The sequence below is a fragment of the Erythrolamprus reginae genome, chromosome 3 (genome assembly GCF_031021105.1).
Source record: "Erythrolamprus reginae isolate rEryReg1 chromosome 3, rEryReg1.hap1, whole genome shotgun sequence".
NCBI classification, from domain to species: domain Eukaryota; kingdom Metazoa; phylum Chordata; class Lepidosauria; order Squamata; family Dipsadidae; genus Erythrolamprus; species Erythrolamprus reginae.
The window spans coordinates 90,558,120-90,576,428 of record NC_091952.1 but is presented as its reverse complement, the minus strand read 5'-3'; the positions used below and the strand labels follow the sequence as shown (position 1 = coordinate 90,576,428).

Below are 18,309 nucleotides of genomic sequence, written 5' to 3'. Positions count from 1 at the left end.
CCCGCTGACTCGGACTCTCCCCCTTCAACAGACTTTTGTACATTGCCCGAACTAAGAAACACGCAAAGAGACTTATCGGGCCAGGGGGAACCATCCAGCGACGCCGAGCCATCCTCGTCCTCCGAGGCCTTCGTTGGGCCCGCCAGGCCAAGTCCGCCGCACCGGGAGAGCAGCGGCGAGCCATCCTCCACAGTCAGTGGCGAAGGAGAAAATGGACTGCGCAGGTCAGCGCGAGAGCCTCGAAGGCCTCACCGATTGGACGACTTCGTCACGTGGCTTTCTTGATGGATGAGTCCAACTATGAGGGGAGGGGTGTTGTATCCTGGAATGGCTACCTTGTAACGCTGTAAATAGTTTGTTCCTCTTTTCCAGCGCTGTCTGAGCCCAAGCAGGAAGTCGCTCCTGATTGGCTCAGACGCGGCCGGCTCTCGCTTTGGCGGGAACCGCAAAAGTATAAAAGAAGCGGTTTCTCCCTGCAGAGCCAGTCGGTACTCGCTGAACTGTCACTTTACCTTGCTGAGCTGTCACTTGTTCTCTGAGCTGAATAAAAGTACCGATTGCTCAAAACCCTGTCTCTGGGTCTACTTCAATAGGTTTATAACTCCTCATAGCCATCGGCTACATTTTAAGCAAGGTAGTAACTATATGTAAATATTTTGTGTTTTAGTAAAGATAATATTAACCAGATTGATTAATGCACATATCCTACTTAAAACAAACAAACAAAAGAGAATGAAAAGTATCATGGCCAATTGCTGACAGAATGTAGTGTGTGAAATATGTGGGTCACCATTCATTCACGCCATCAAAATTTCTAAGGATGAGAAACTGGCAGATCCCATTTAGTGGTAAAAGAGGTCTTAGGTGACAGCAATAAATTCAGAGAGAAAAGTTTCCATCCAGAAGGCAAATTATTGCATATTAGACTTCCTAAAGGGCAGAAGACTAACAGTACAGGTAATCCTTGATTTACGACAGTTCATCTAGTGACCATTCGAAGTTACAATTGAAAAAGTGACATGACCATTTTTCATATTTATGACTGCTGCAGTGTTGCCATGGTCAGGTGATCAAAATTTTGACTGACTCATATTTATATTGGTTGCAATGTCTTGGGGTCATGTGATCACCTTTTGCGATTTTCTGAGTGAATGCAAAAACCAGATTTACTTAACAATTGTGCTAATAATTTAATAACGATGGCAAGGGAAATAATAAAATGGGGCAACATTCACCGTCTTACTTAGCAACAGAAATTTTGAGTTCAATTGCAGTTGTAAGATTTTCAATCCCATAGAAAGTGAAATAACTGAAGATGGAGTTATCCTGACCCCAAATTAAGAACAATAGCAGAACACTCAAAAGTTATTTTTCCATTATCAAAATCATCTTGAGACAGATGACAATATCTCAACAATTGTAGCTAGTTGCTTTTCTTGAAGTCTATCTCTCTTTACAATACAGTATTCATATTTTCAACATACCACAACAATACTTGTTCCAAACACAAAACTCAAAGCTTCCCAAAGGTTTAAGACTATTCTGTAAAGAAACAAGATTTCTCTATACAACAGTTTAATATCTGGAAACCTGTACATTTAATATTTAACAACACAGAGATTATTCCATCTCTAACCGAAATGACCCTGTCAACTATTTTTGCAAAGCAATTCATAGCAGATAATACCTGAAAAATCAAAGCCACTGCACACATTGTTTAAAAAAGGAATTGCCACTATATTAACAATGTTACTTTGGCTGATTTAAATATAGACATTGGCACATGTATTCAGATGGTGTGTAGAAAAGCCAAGTTGTTTTGCAAGAGTATAGTACTGTAAGAGTGGGGGAAATACAGTATACAACTTTCCAATTCTTCTGACCCAAGTCGCTGTGAAAAGTGCTTGGTGCTCTCTGAGCCTGGTTGTTTGCTAGGAGACATTGCACTACCCAAAATAGGTAATATCAGTGCTTTTGATCGTGATTACCTAGTTTGGGTAATGAAATGTCTGCAAAAAAAACAAATGAGCTCAGAGACCACCAAGGACCTCTCATTTCAACCTGAGCTATTTTCCTTTATTAGTACCAAGTTATTGTTGCTTGTTGAATTGTTGCTTAATGTAAGAGAAAGGGAACCATTTGCTGGTAAGAAAGTCTCGACCCTTGATTATTTAGAGGCTTTTCAATGGACTCAACTGAGATAGCTTCTTCTCATTTTCAGGTAATGAGGAAATTGAAAATGCAGAACCTCCAACTCAATAAACAATTTATTGAGCTGAATAAACAATTCCTTCCCCATTCACTAAAGGCTGGGTGTCCTGAATTGTACTCAGATGAATAATTAAAGCAGCTAAACAGTTTAAATAGCGACTTAAATGTTTAAATTTAGATAGCTATTATAAACTTACTAAGCAGAGGAAATGAAAACCATCCAACCACCTTTTTGAAAAAAACAAATAGCAATGATACTAGAATAAAACTGTCTCTGGTCCATTGTTGATTATAGTTATCCCCTAGGAAGTCTAGTTCTAATCACAAATGGTTGATCCTGATGGTTCAGACCCGATTAAGGTTTTATGAGTAAGACAACAGTTCCTAAAATCTTGATAAGCTCTGTAGCTAATATCAAATGCAGGCTATTTAATGAAATGCGGAATAAAATCAATCAAATGGAGGGATAGTGTGGGGGAAATTGTTATCCAATTTTATTATACCAATTTCCCTTCTTTTATATGTATCATTAAAACTAAACAATTGGTTTTAAAGGCAATAATAAGAACTAATTGCTTTTAAAACCTTTAATAAAAATTGTATTTTCTTTAAAAAAAAACACTAAATAATTGGTTGCTTATATAAATGTGATTCAGGTGGTCATTTATGAATCCAAACATATGCATTCTTCCTTGGTATATTAGCAGAGATGCAGTATTCTAGAACCTGGGATTTTTATCATGAGCTTTTTTAGATTTCCTCAGTTCTGAAGATCTAGAGCAGTGATGGCAAACCTATGGCATGTGTGCCACAGGTGGCACGCGGAGCCATATCTGCTGGCATGCAAGCTGTTGCCGTAGCTCAGCTCCAACAGGCATGTGTGTGCTGGCCAGCTGATTTTTGGCTTGCACAGAGGCTCTGGGAGGGCGGTTTTGGCTTCCAGAGAGCCTCCAGGGGGATGAGGGAGGACGTTTTTACTCTGCCCCAGCTCCAGGGAAGCCTTTGGAGCCTGGGGAGGGTGAAACACGAGCTATTGGGCCCACCAGAAGTTTGGAACCAGGCCATTTCCAGCTTCCAGAGGGCCTCCAGGTCACACAATCCATGATGAAAACCCTGTTACCTACCTTAACTGATTCTTTAAGCGTAATGTCTGAATACGTGCATTTTTTCATTCTTTGGATTCAAAGATGTTTCAGCATAGAGCTACCTCTTGATCTTTGGTGAGAAAGTAACAGCATTCCATGCACCTTTGGCATATAGTCATGCTGACCACATGACCGTGGAAATACCATAGTCTTCAGACAATGCTGGCTCCCTTGGCCAAGAAATGAAGATAAACACCATGCCCCAGAGTTGGACATGATTGAATAGGGAAACATTTGCCTTTTTTTATGTTCTATCATCTTTCTTTAAACATTTTAATGACTGAAAATATACATTCACTAACTTTAAAGCACAGACATACGTATATTCTCAAATTCTGTCACATATGTTTAGAATTTGAAACAAAAATATCTTACCTGGGATCTCTATTGTTAGTAATTAATTCAAGATTCAGGGCTGATGTTGAATCAATCATTGCTGTTTGTTCACTTCCATGGAAACTAATCTTAAGTGACTTAGGTGCATAAACTGAATTTTGAATGAATTCAACATACTTCAGCAAGGCAGCAACAGCTGCAAGACAGTAATACCTAAGAAATGATAATCAAATGAATGAAAATACAATTTAAATGATGCATTGCATAATTATGTAATTATAATCATAGCTTTTAAGATTTAGGGCCACTAATTTTGCTAGGAATAATACTGAAAATATCACATGGATAATTTGTTTTATCTATTTATTGGATGTATATCTTGGCTTTTCTTCAGGACCTTAAAATGATTATACACCTTTTTTTTTTACAACCATAACCCTGCAATACAAGTTGATCTGAGAGACTGATTGGTCCAAAGCCTCTCATTGAGCTTCCACCACTGAGAGTGAACCTGAACTGCAATCTCTTCAGTGCTGGGTCCATATTAATTACTACATAACACTAGCTCTCACATGAGATGGAAGCTTTTTGTAGATTTATTACAAAACTGATTACTATTGACTTTTGGAAAATAAAAATGTATTTTTATTTTGAAAGACAAAATCTGAAGGAAAGAAAGCTGCATATAAATCTCCATGGTTGTTAGAAATTTCCACCCAGATTGGATTACCCCTAAGATAGGGGTATCAAACTGAAGACCTGGGGGAAGTATATGGCCCACAGAGTGCTTAGATCTGGCCTGTGTGGCTGGCCTGGAAACAGCAAAGGACCGGCCTGCAGTGTTTCTGCTAGTAAAAACAGAGCTGGCATGTGAGCTCCGTTTTTGCAGGCAGAGTGTTGCAGGAGGCTGTTGCAGCTGAAAACGGAGCTCATTTTCACTGGTAGAGTGTTGGGCCACCACAGGCGCCCCTGACACAAGTGAAGTCGGGCTGGCCATACCCACCCTGCCTGTCTGAAGTCAAACACAACCCTGATGCAGCCCTTAACGAAATTGAGTTTGATATCCCTGCCCTAAGGTTACTACTTAATTAAACAAAGGACTTTCCAGAAATTCTGAATAGAATCTTGATCTGATCAGGATCTTGGTGGTGCAGTAGTTAGAATGCAGTACTGCAGGCTAACTTATTGCTCACTCAAGGAGTGATTCTAAACAGCTCAAGGTTAATTCAGCCTTCCATTCTTCCAAGGTTGGTAAAATGAAGATCCAGATTTTTGGGGACAATATGCTTAATAAACTTAGAGAGGGCTGTAAAGCACTGTAAAGCAGTATATACATCTAAATGCTATTGCTCTCTTCAAAAGCAAATATGATAAAAATCCAAATAAATAATTTCCATTTAGCAAGCAAATTTGCAATTTTTTTTCATTCTACAGTAATCTTACAATTTCCTTGTGGACAATCAGATAATTTTCAAAAAGCATCTGTCACCACAGACATCATAATAAGTAAAATAGTATCAATGTAATGACAGGTAGAAACAATCTGGATAGTATCCGATTGGAGTTTTTCCAGTTTAGAAAATGTATGCATACATTAAAGTATTCAATGAACTGCATATTTTTCTAGAATGTTGCACTTAAATATGAAAAGATCAATTCAAATCCATCTCCAGATATGAATATCACTGAGTTGGCATAGCAATCAACTCTTATTTGATGCCATTTATGATCAGGTATCCTAAATCGTACTTTACATGTCTTAAAGAGGAGATAAAAGTGAAATAAATACATTTAAGGTAGAATAGAAAACTGTGGATATAGTCCAGAATATTTCTAAGGAACTCAACACTCAAGGAGAATAAAAACTTCCTCAAAAGAAGACATAAAACTAAAAAAATAAAAATGACTTATGCATAGTTTATAAGATAGATCAGTGTTTTTCAACCAGTGTGCCGTGGCACACTAGTGTGCCGCGAGACATGGTCAGGTGTGCCGCGAAGCTCAGCAAGACAAAGAAAGAAAGCAAGAGAGAGAGAAAGAAAGCAGGAGAGAGAGAAAGAAAGCAAGAGAGAAAGAGAGAGAGAATGAAAGAAAGCAAGGGAGAAAGAGAGAGAGAAAGAGAGAGAGAGAAAAAGAAAGCAAGAGAGAGAGGAAGAAAGCAAGAGAGAGAGAAAGAGAGAGAGAAAGAAAGAGAGAGAGAGAGAGAAAGAAAGAAAGAAAGAAAGAGAGAAAGCAAGAGAACGAGAGAGAAAGAAAGCAAGAGAAAGAGAGGCAGGGAAGGAGGTAGAGATAGAAAGAAAGCAAAAAAGAGAGGAAGCAAGGAAGAGAGAAAGAAAGAGGGATGGACAGATAGGGGAAGAAAGGAAGAGAGATAAAGAGGGAGAGAAATAGAGTGAAAGGGAGGAAGAGAGAGAGATAAAAAATTTTGTCCAAACTTTTTTTAGCCCCCCCACTCTCTCCCCCCACCCCGGCTCAATGTGCCCCATGATTTTGTATATGTAAAAAATGTGCCGCAGCTCAAACAAGGTTGAAAATCACTGAGATAGATGATAGATATAGAATTTTGATCGTGTTGGAAAATTAATTTTATTCATAAATCATGTTTATATGATCATCCATTTCACAGTACTATGGGTGGCATAACATAAAATCATAAAATAACAATATCAAAACACAATGCTGTTTAAAAACATCGATGCTATTATTTTTAAAAGGTTAGGCAACAGCATTGGATGTTATGAACAATGATATGCAATTAATATAGGTAATTTCCAGTTAGTTTGTAGCCAGCACATTCCCAATCAATTTCTGCATTCAGATCAAAACAAGCATATACATCACTGAGTTCAGCTAACAAAATATGGTTTGGTATGTATTTATATATCAGCAAGCATTAAGGATTTAGGTAGAAGAGGACAACAGATCCAAATTGCCTCTCAAAGGAAAAGTGGAAACCGTAACCTAGTGAGATGTTCAATAATTTCAGATCTCTCTTCTGCAAGACCAGCCACAAGTTGTTCTTCTCTTGACACCTTCTGCCCACAGATACCCTGACTCTGCTCCTAAGCCCTTCTGGTCTTGGATCCAGCTCTGCTACACATTTTCTTCCATTCTATTGGCCCTGTAACCATCACTTCCCTTGTAGACTAATTTTGGCTTTGTGATCTCCCTCTAGACTGACCCATAGTTTTACAATCCCTGCTTTATATTATGGTTTTCCACTTGAGAGAAATAATATTGACTCTACTGGGAAACAAATTCCAGATAGACCTGTTAAACATCAGCTAAAGATCACAATTCATAGTTCTTAAGAAACTGAGGTAGCAGACTGAAAATGTTCTGTTTTTTTGTCATGAATACAACCACTTGGGAAAACTATATGGAAATAAATATGTTTTTTTAATGTTGCTACAATTATTTAAGAACTAGCTAACCAGAGGTCCTAATTATATTCACTTGGAAGTTCAGTATAGCTGAGCTTTTAAAATCAAATTTAGTCCCACTGAACTTAGTTTAACATTGAAACTGATACTTATAAATCTCACCCAGTGAGTGAGAATAAGGGTTAATATAAGCTTAATAAGCTAATTATTATTATTTTGCAGAATCGATGTAGTAGATGACCAGGCTGAACCCAAGTACACCATCTGTTTGGAGACCCTTTGCATCCACAAGAGATCCAAGATCAGTCTTGAACTACACTGACTCTTACCTATCCCACAATTTCCCTTGACTGCTAGTACTTCAGATTCTTATTTAGGAGTAGCATGGAATAAACTTGTAATCTTTTCAACAACCATGGTTCCTGATTTGTTGCACCTGACAATGATATTATCGTACAAATTAAGACACAATCATGATGATAGCAAAAGGAAAGGAGAGTAATTAGTAAATGAATCATCTGCTGGGGAAATAATTACAAAATAATGGTTGAATCCAAACTAAACTAGGAAATATAAAAGCTTTCATTTGTTGATTATCCAGCATGTTCACTGTATTCTTGCATATCTTGCATAGACCAATTAGGTCCCAGAGCTGGCCGTCTCCAGGTCCCGTCAGCCAGACAATGTCACTTGGCGGAGCCTAGGGGAAGAGCCTTCTTTGTGAGGGGCCTGGCCCTCTGGAATCAGCTCCCCCTGGAGATTCGCACTTCCCCTACCCTCGCCTTCCATAAGAGACTTAAGACTCACGTATGTCGCCAGGCTTGGAGCAATTAGGTCTCAGCCCTCTGGCCAACGAAATGAGATTGATTGATTGATTGATTGATTGATTGATTGATTATTTATTTATTTACTTACTTACTTACTTACTTATTTACTTATTTACTTATTTACTTATTTATTTATTTATTTATTTATTTATTTATTTATTTAGATTTGTATGCCACCCCTCTCCGCAGACTCGGGGTGGCTCACAGCAAGACACAGCAATTCATGACAAATCCAAATAAATTTAAAACATTTAAAAAGATTTAAAAAGAACCCCATTTACTAACAAGCACACACACAAACATACCATGCATAAATTGTACATGCCCGGGGGAGGTGTTTCAATTCCCCCATGCCTGACGGCAAAGGTGGGTTTTAAGGAGTTTACGGAAGGCAGGGAGAGTAGGGGCAATTCTAATCTCTGGGGGGAGTTGGTTCCAGAGAGTCGGGGCCGCCACAGAGAAGCCTCTTCCCCTGGGGCTCGCCAACCGACATTGTTTAGTTGACGGGACCCGAAGAAGGCCCACTCTGTGGGACCTAATCGGTCGCTGGGATTCATGCGGCAGAAGGCGGTCTCGGAGATATTCTGGTCCAGTGCCATGAAGGGCTTTAAAGGTCATAACCAACACTCTGAATTGTGACCGGAAATTGATCGGCAGCCAATGCAGACTGCGGAGTGATGGTGAAACATGGGCATACCTAGGTAAGCCCATGACTGCTCTCGCAGCTGCATTCTGCACGATCTGAAGTTTCCGAACACTTTTCAAAGGTAGCTCCATGTAGAGAGCATTACAGTAGTCGAACCTCGAGGTGATGAGGGCATGAGTGACTGTGAGCAATGAGTCCCGGTCCAGACAGAGCCGCAACTGGTGCACCAGGTGAACCTGGGCAAACGTCCCCCTCGCCACAGCTGAAAGAGGGTTCTCTAATGTGAGCTGTGGATCAAGGAGGACGCCCAAGTTGCAGACCCTCTCCGAGGGGGTCAATAATTCCCCCCCAGGGTAATGGACGGACAGATGGGATTGTCCTTGGGAGGCAAAACCCACAGCCACTCCATCTTATCCGGGTTGAGTTTGAGTCTGTTGACACCCATCCAGGCCCCAACAGCCTCCAGACACCGGCACATCACTTCCACTGCTTCGTTGACTGGACATGGGGTGAGATGTAAAGCTGTTGTGTTGTATGTTGTATGACTGAACTGGTATGATTGTTTTTAAATATTGGATTTTTAGATTGTAATTTTAAATTTAATTAGATTTGCCATTGTATTGTATTGTTATATTATATGCTGTTAGCCGCCTGGAGTCCTTGGAGAAAGGCAGCATACAAATCTAATAAATAAATAAATATCACATCCCATGGTTTTTTATGGTTCCAAGAGGCCTACAGAAAGTCAACTACTGGAGCTTTTATTCATGTTCCTTGGATCCATTTCAGTATAAAATACAACTTGGGTCAAAGTCAATCCCGTGATGTTATATTTAAAAATACTTATTGAATCAAATAGAAGGCAAAGAAGATTTATAGATAGTGTTCTCAGGTTACTAACTGAAAAATGATCAACAATACAGTAAATTAAAGGGAATGAATTATTTTTTAGATTAAAACATACATACTTGGACTGAACTTCCATTAAAACAGTGCTGAATTCTGGTGTACATAATTGTTCAATGTATTCCAAACCTCTGGTTTCATTAAAATATTTTCTCTGGACTGTGGTAAAAGTCACATTCTGAAAAAGAAGCAAAGGCATCATTACAAAAAACAGTTGTAACGTATTACCAATATTTAAAAGTAATAAAAACTAAGTTGTTTAGAGTCAAATACTGATAAAAGGCAAAATAGAAATTTGCTATCGGATTGATTCAGATGTACATATTACCTTTGCTGATTTATAGTGATTGTCTATATTTATGCAACTCATAGGAGACAGTTCTAGCATGCACTTACAATTGCATTTCTTTTTAAGAGAAATTATTATTGTACAAATACGATTAAGTTGAGGCAGAACACAAGATTATCTTGCCTAGGCATAGGAAAAGTTGAGAACAATTCCCCATCCTGTTTTCTGCTCCAGTGTTATTGTTGCTTACAATTCCCAAGGAACTCATGATATCTTTGATGTTTGAAATTACAATCGAATTTCCCAGGGCTACTGACAACCATGTTTCAAAGTTCTGATGGTCACCTCATCCCCCACCCTGTGATAATGCATTAATATTTTGGGATTTGGCAGCTTGTCTACATTTACGACCATTTTGCAGCACGATTTGTGACTTCTTCTTTTTTTTGCCAGAAACGGGGGTTTACTTTTGGTTTCCAGCAAAAACAAAACAAACTAACACCCCACCCCATTCCATCCCATCCCCACCCATTGTAGACAATGGATTCCTTAATGTTTGTTGCATTCACCTAACAATCATAGTGTTTGGTTAATACACACAGTGATTTACTTAACAACCACTCAGGGGTTGGGAAGGTTGTAAAATTGGGCATGGTCGTGGGGTGACCTGCTTAACAACTGCTACAACTTACAGTTATAGTTGTAAGTCGAGGAATACCTGGTCCAGAATGTGTGGGATTATTCTTGGGGGAAGTTGAATTGCTAGTCAGATAAAGACTTAAGATATGCACTATGCAGATTGAAAAGATAAGGGACATTTTGAAGAAATAACACAGAAAGGACACTAGGACACTGTGACTTGGTCATTGCTGGAAAAATAGAGCACTATTTTATATCTTCTTTTTCTTTTTATAATACAAATCAAAAAAAAGAAAGGAAGGTGACCTATGAAATTAAAATATTATTCTACAGTGCAAGGCTAGTATGCTTGTGAAAGATTTATTATCTAGGATATAAGGTAATCCCAAATAAAAGCATTGATCTGGCATATCATAGATAAATGACTAAGAGAAAAAGGAACTTCATTTTTATTACAGCTATATTATGGCTATTTATAGCCATTTGATTATTATTTTATTTCTATTCACACAGAGACAATATTAAATTATGGCCCTTGGAAAGGTACTTCAGGAGCCATAAGATTATCAGGCTTGTCTTTCTAAATCAGAGAAAACTAGGTGCAAGTTCAGATGTATTTAAATCTAATGTAGAAATGCTATCCTTGAGATACATTTATTTATATCTTTTTACATAATGTAATGAAACAATAAATGGATAATGAATTTCTACTTCCTGCCTTCCAGCTGGAGGGCCTCCAGATCTGGATATAAGCCAAGGCTTATATCCTTTGCTTATAATCAGGAAATAACTATGGTTTAATGTTTAAAAATAAACTAGTAAGGAGTTTGAAACATACCTTGAAATTTTCTGCTACCAAAGTGTACAGTTTTGTTGCATTTCCTGAATCACAGGCAGTATTTGACATTATTATTTCTAAGGGTGTTAAAATCCTGAGTTTGGTGATAACCTAGAAAATGTACAAGACAGTTTAGTTAAAAAGGTCTGTTTGAATAATGTTCAGAACACATAGCTTTATTTTTTTAAAAAATATTGTATTTACTTATATAATACCAGTAAAATAAAACGTATTTCTGCATCTAGACAGATACTAAGGGCAATATATGCAGGAAAGACTGAGAGTTTATTACATATCTATAAACTCGGTTTTCCTTAGGAAGATGGGAACATCCAGTCAAGTCTGGCCAATCACCAAATGTTAAGCAGGCTTTAACAATTATTTTGGAACAAAGCAAAGACAAACATTTCCATGTGATGAAAACAGCTACTAGATTTGTTCATAAAATGTGGTTGTTGTGCTCCCATTGACTATAACCCCAGATTAATGTTTCAGCATTCTGTCAGGCAGTACTAAGGTAAATATGCCTTCCATAAATTTCCCTTATTTCTGACACACATAACAAAAAAGAAGTCTGTCCCATTTATTAGTTGGAGAAGAAGTTGTCATACTAACCATGTTATAACGGCCTTCTTAGACAGTTGTAGGGGAATTCGGATAACTGGGAAGAAGCTGTTATATAGAAAAGGTACAGCAATTGGTCTCTGTTAATGGCCTTTCCTGAACAAAGGAATATGGAAGGAGCCCTTTCTACTAGATCAGTGATGGCGAACCTATGGCATGGGTTCCATAGGTGGCACCAGGGCCATATCTGCTGGCACGCAAGCTGTTGCCTAGCTCAGCTCCAATGTGCATGTGTTTGCCGGCCAGTTGATTTTTGGCTAGCATAGAGACTCTGGGAGGGCATTTTTGGCTTCCAGAGAGCCTCCAGGAGAGGTGGGTGGAGGGTGGTCTTACCCTCCCCAGCTCCAGGGAAGCCTTTGGAGCCTGGGGGGGAGGGCGAAACACAAGTCTACTAGGCCCACCAGAAGTTGGGAAACAAGGCATTTCTGGCCTCTAGAGGGCCTCCGGGGGAGAGCCGTTTTCACCCTGTCCAGGCATTGAATTATGGGTGTGGGCACTCGCGCATGCACGATAACGTGCACCCATGCTCTTTCGGCACCCGTGAAAAAAAGGTTCGCCATCATTTTACTAGATCTTGTTGGATGAGCAGGTGCTATTGAACCACTATTTTCTATGATTATGATTTATTGTTACTGCTACCTGTAAATCAATATATCTAACAATATGTTTATTTGGACTTGGCACATTCAGTTTTATAATGATTTTGCAATCAACCAAGTTCAATTCCAATGTCAATAAAAAGCAATCAGAAAAATTTAGAATCCTAATGTAATTGGCCAGAACAATGGCTATACACAATTCTGCTAATTCAGTGCAAATATTTTAGCTGTTTATATCACGAAGATTATAATATTCAGATTTTACCTTGGTATATGTTGTATTATCAGCAAACTGGGATAGTACTACTTCTGGATTTTTTAGGTCAATACTTGCCATTCCCACTTCGCCTCTAGCAAATCCTCTCCCTTCTATTACAGCCACAATAACCGATGCAATACTGTGAGTGGAGACTGCTGAAGATGATGTAACTGTGAAAGATACATTTAGAGTATTGACTGAGCTAAGATCTGCTCTGAAAAAGTCTTCCAAAAATCAATAAAGGAGAATATTTGTAACTCAGAGATGAAATGAGGGCTCCTTGATGCTCTTTGAGCTTGGTTGTTTTCTTACAGACATTTCATTAATAGGCCATGCCGCTTGCTGCCAGCTCCAGCTGTCTGGCCACTTGATGTTTGCTTTCCTGGGAGCCCGCAGCACCCAGCAGGTAAGTGTGAAAAGGCTGCTAACAAGCAAACAAAGAGTCATAAGACAATCGGGACTAGCACAAGCAAAAGGAGGAGTAAACAAGAACAAAAGGGGAAAAGGCAAGGCAACCATCACAGGATTCCAAATTGCCACTGCGCACCTGAAAAGGGCCATTTACCCCTAAAGGTCCTGTCCTGGATCTGCTCCTTATAAAGAGCGGAATCACGCTGGGGGGGATGCCAGCTGTTTAGTGGTGAAGCGGGCGACCACAGGAACCAAAAAGCGGCATTTGAAGCTCTTTTCTGTAACAATGGAAGCTTGGAGGGCTTGAGAGCTGTCCCATTAGCGCTGTTAATTCTGGCCCTTAGCTGTTCAGTGGTAAGCTGGGCAGCCACAGAATGGCACCGAGAGCTCCCTTCTATATCAGGCCGCGCAAAAGGAGATTGTGACGAACCCGAAAACAATCAGAGAAAGCTTGATCTCCTCCGAATCCATCAGATGCAGCTTCCCTGGGCTGCATCTCACTTTCCCCCTCTCTCAGCCGGAACAATGGAGATCCTTACGGGCTTCAGCTAGAGGCACGAGCGGCAGCTAGGCTAATGTCCAAGAGGACCACAACCCAACCATAAAGCCAGATGTTGGGGAGCTCACAGGGGGAACGGTACTTATGATTTGAGTGGTGGATGCAAGTCTCCAAGGACGGATGGATGAAAAAGACCATGAGTATCTCTTAGGATGGATTCCTGGAATCAAAGCACGCATCCTGGATTCGGACTGAGTCAGAAAGAGGGATAATCTATGTGAAGGGCAATTTTTATAGTTGGCACACTCAGTCCTGGTTGGTTGCAGACAAAGTCCACCCATTCATGGAGACTAGCTCCCCCTACTGTTGAGAACAACCAAGCTCAGAGAGTACCAAGGATCAGTCTTACAAAATGGATGGCTTTTATAATGAGTGGCAGATGGTGATTGTCACTGGTGTTTAAAATAATTTTCCTAGAAACACCAGAACTCTTTAAAATTTGGCATAGTACCCCAAAAATGCCAGTAGGCAAATGCAAAAAAATCAATGTATCAAATTATAACCTGATTTTTTTTTAAAAAAAACTATATTTTTTAGCAATTGAATGAATAAACAATTAGGAAACAACTGAATATGAATTCTGATTTTCCTTGATGGATTAATTATTAAATTTAGTACTTCAGGTCTAAATTTACATTTAATATTTAAAGTTTTAATTTAAACTTGCGTGGGGCTTTTTCCTCTTGTTAGAAGAATGCAGTCTTTACATCTGGAACATACTTGTCTTCTAATTGTTTCATCACACTATTATCAGTTTATGGAAAACAAACACATCCCCAAAATGTAATTATATATTTTGTGTTGTTATTTTCTGAAATTGTGCAGAATTAGAGGATGTTTTTCAAATAACACACATCTTCACTTATTTTTCCAGTACTGTACTCTTTAAACATTGTTCTTTATATTGAGCTATTAACTTCTTGTCAATTCCTTTCACAGTCTTTGCTAGGTCAGTGTTTGGGTCTTGCAATTTAATTGTGTGTTTATGTTGCTACAATCATTAGAACACAAGGTTTTTGAAAAAATCATTTTGTATATTTTCTTGAGGCGTCTCTTCTTTCAAATGAGATTTAAATGTAAACATTTCCATTTGCATAAAAATACCATATCACAGGTTTCAGAAACATCTTTTGTGTAATTATAATTGTTTTATAACTCAGACTATCTCTAACATGAGAATGAATGTTAGTAAAATATGTTCAATTCACACCTATTCATTTTGCACATAATACATATAATTACCTAGCTTGCCTAAAGGGAGGGACTAAATAGAAGCAAACTGGATTGTTCTGCAGTCTTGGCTAATTAAATATTATTTTCATGGAAATGTTCCATCCCAGAATCAGAGAAAAAGAAATGATAGTATCCCATTCCCTTATTGAAATTCATTGCTTATTAGTGTACCTTGCAAAGAAGTTGGCAAATGGAACTATAGAAATAATTCACTTACTTAATGCTATTACTATTACTTTATATACTGAACCACCTTGATATAGCAATAAAAGCACCTCACAAATCTCACACAGCAAACCTTTGAGAGGTTCGGTACTACTTTTCAAGGCAGACATCAATATCTGTATAATTCTATATTACCCATCTCACTGAGGTGACTCTAGGCAAGAATTATCTATTTAAAATCCAGTTATATGTTTTAAGGTATGTCCAATAAAAATTCTGGAAGTTTGACACCACTTTGACTCTAACTGCCTCCTGGATTGTTCCCAGTGGTGGGCCCCAGCCTCAACGGTAGGGAACGCCGTTTCGGTGGCGGCCATGTAGCACATAGGCTAGCACCCATGGCGATGCAGGGCGTGCACACGCCACTGGCGCTTCCCCGGACCTACGCCTGCCCTGCCGCGAGCATTGCCTTCTCCTGCCGTTTGCCTCTTGCTCTCGCCTCTTGCGTTGCCTACCCACCGCCCATGCTGCTGCCATTCACCCCAAGAGCGAGAGGCGAGCACAGCAAGCGGGCAGTAGAGGGGCAAGCGGCGGTGGGCAGTGGCGAGTGTGCATTTGTTTGCCCATTCTGCGCATGCGCAGAAGCAAAAAAACCCTGGAAACCATGCTCATGCTCGTGCCTGTGGGGGTGCGCTGCCGGCCCGTTCCGGTAGGGCCGGGAATGGTAGCCCGCTCCTGGTTGCTCCCCTGTATTGAGATCAAAGAATCACGTTTAGGGTAGTCTCTTTGATATCTATAATTTAAGGTAGTCATGATGACGTCTAAATAAAAATCACAAAGAGATCATCCTGTTACTATCTTGGAAGCCTAACCTTCTTCATTCTTATTTTGTCTTCCTTAATTGATTATATCTTTTTTGATGGATGTGGGAAAATTCTGGAAGTAATAATATGTTAACAAAATATCTGTAAAAGTACTCATGGTATGCCTATTTGCAAGATTAAATGTGGGCTGGATCACATAAGTATTAAGCAAGCCTAAACTGTAATTAATCTGGAATATTTTAAATTGTATTCCTCTACTTAGCAGGAATTGGAGTTGATCATCTAAATAACACCTTCCTTATCTATAATTCTATATAGGTACATCTGAACAGAACTTATATTTTGAATAGCATAAACATTTTTTAAAATGTAATATTTTTAGGATTATATACCTGAGAAGTCTCTAACATTTTAGCTCAGAAACACTGACTGGAATCCTAACTTAAGATATTTTATTTCAATTTTTCTCCTTTCCTGCAGATGCTATTCAATTATAGTTCTTTTATACCCTAACTAACATCATATTTCTAGCTCTTTCAATAAAAACAATTTTAAAATTCTAGTGCAATTTTATACTGCCCTCTGCTGGTCCAGTTAATCAACTACATACAAATAGAAAAATACAACAATCATCAAAAACATCAAATGTCATACAAATTATTAATATATTTAGGTTCCTGTAAATTATCTCCAAGATGTTGAATATATGCTTACTAGTTGTTTGAAATAACAGGAAATAAGGAGTTTTTCCTATTATTTAAAAATGTATTTTTAAACAGGAATTTGTAAACTTCATGGATATTATTTAACGATACCTTATCTTAACATCATCCTCCATATTACTGACATTACTATGTTGGCTGAACATAGTGGGAATTACATTTCACACAACTGGAGGGCAGCAGTTAAGGAAGGCTGCTTTATTTAGCATGGTCAGTTTGGAAGCCTTTCTCTGTATTTTTGTCCATTTGAAGTGGCATGTTGTACATCAAGTGGTTATTTCAAAAAATAATTTGTCAACTGACTGGACCACACTTCAATGACTCTTAAAATTAAGAAAATTTCTGGTAAAAATAGAGAACTGAATTCTTCAATCCTAGGTGAAATCCTTCAATTTACTACTGTATTTCCCTGAAAATAAGACATCTTCTGAAAATAAGCCCTCCCCCGAAAATAAGCCCTCCCCAAAATATTTAAATGTATGCGCAGCTGGCCCCTCCCATTTCCTCTGGTTAGGGAGAGGGAGACAGAGCTGGAAATCAGGTAAGAAGGCAAGCGGAGCCCTGTCTTGCTCTGTGCTCCCCAATATAATAAGAAATCCCCAAAAATAAGGCCAAGTGCTTATTTTGAGGTTCAAAAAAAATATAAGTCAGAGTCTTATTTTCGGGAAAACACAGTAGCTGTAATAATTGGTCCAAATTGTTCTTGTATGAACAGTTTGGACCAATTATTACAGCAAGAGCAATTATTGGTCCAAACAATAACAGTTTGGACCAATTATTGTAACCACCTAGTAGATTATATAATAATCAGTGAATTACAGTTCAGCACATTTGAGGGGAACCAGATTGTTCAGCAACTTTTTGGGAACACTGATATTATGTTTTAACAAGGTTATTCAGTTTAAGCTGAGACTTTATTTATGGGTGCAGCTAGGCTGAAATGGGTTTTTGGCGAAGAAAGCAAAATGAGATCATCATACTGTGCAGTGTAAACCACAGTGTGATGAACAAATATACAGAATGCAATCATAAACAATACAAAGCTCAGCAGTAAAGCAAACTCAATTGGATTTTTTAAAAAAAATGTAAATGTAAACTTGAGATTCAGTGCGCGCTGAGTACAATAATAGTAAATAAAACACCATGTCAGTAAGTCAACCCAAATCTTGATAAATTGGAAACGGCAACAGTGAGAAGTTGACTTCTATGCAAGCAAGGCAATGGTGTGCCACTCTCCTTCCTTTTCTGCTGTTTATCTGGTTTGCTAGTTATAGCACCCAGATTGCATATGAATGTTGTGTGCTCTTGGATACTGCACAACTTTATACAAACCATATGGGTCAGTAATCAGGGCCCAGCAACATTATCCTTGTTTGCAAGTTGGAAGTGGAGTTGTGCAGGGTTACTCAAAAGTTTCTCTGCTATATCTTTTACTCTGCAAACATACTGTAGTATTGACTATCTTCGGTGTCCTGTTTTCTGGAAGGCTCATTCTGAGCTGAGAATACCAACCAGTTTATTCTTATTTTTGTGGTATATTGTCTTGTGTTGTTTTCTATAGTTTTTAAGTTTAAAGAATTAACTATCTGCAGTTTATTTATTTATTCAATTTTTATGCTGCCCTTCTCCTTAGACTCAGGGCGGCTTACAACATGTTAGCATTAGCACTTTTTAACAGAGCCAGCATATTTCC

General features: G+C 38.6%; 1 protein-coding gene across 1 annotated transcript in view; it reads right to left on the bottom strand.

Annotated features, from left to right (window-relative positions):
- The window catches only part of MSH4 (mutS homolog 4), a 73,737-nt gene that overhangs the window by 38,781 nt on the left and 16,647 nt on the right, over positions 1–18,309 (bottom strand). Inside the window, exons 3-6 of the mRNA XM_070748989.1 lie at positions 12,709–12,872; positions 11,221–11,331; positions 9,517–9,632; positions 3,732–3,905 (exon numbers count right to left, since the gene is read on the bottom strand). Of these exons, the coding sequence (XP_070605090.1) occupies positions 3,732–3,905; positions 9,517–9,632; positions 11,221–11,331; positions 12,709–12,872 (565 nt within the window). The remainder of the gene's footprint in view (positions 1–3,731; positions 3,906–9,516; positions 9,633–11,220; positions 11,332–12,708; positions 12,873–18,309) is intronic.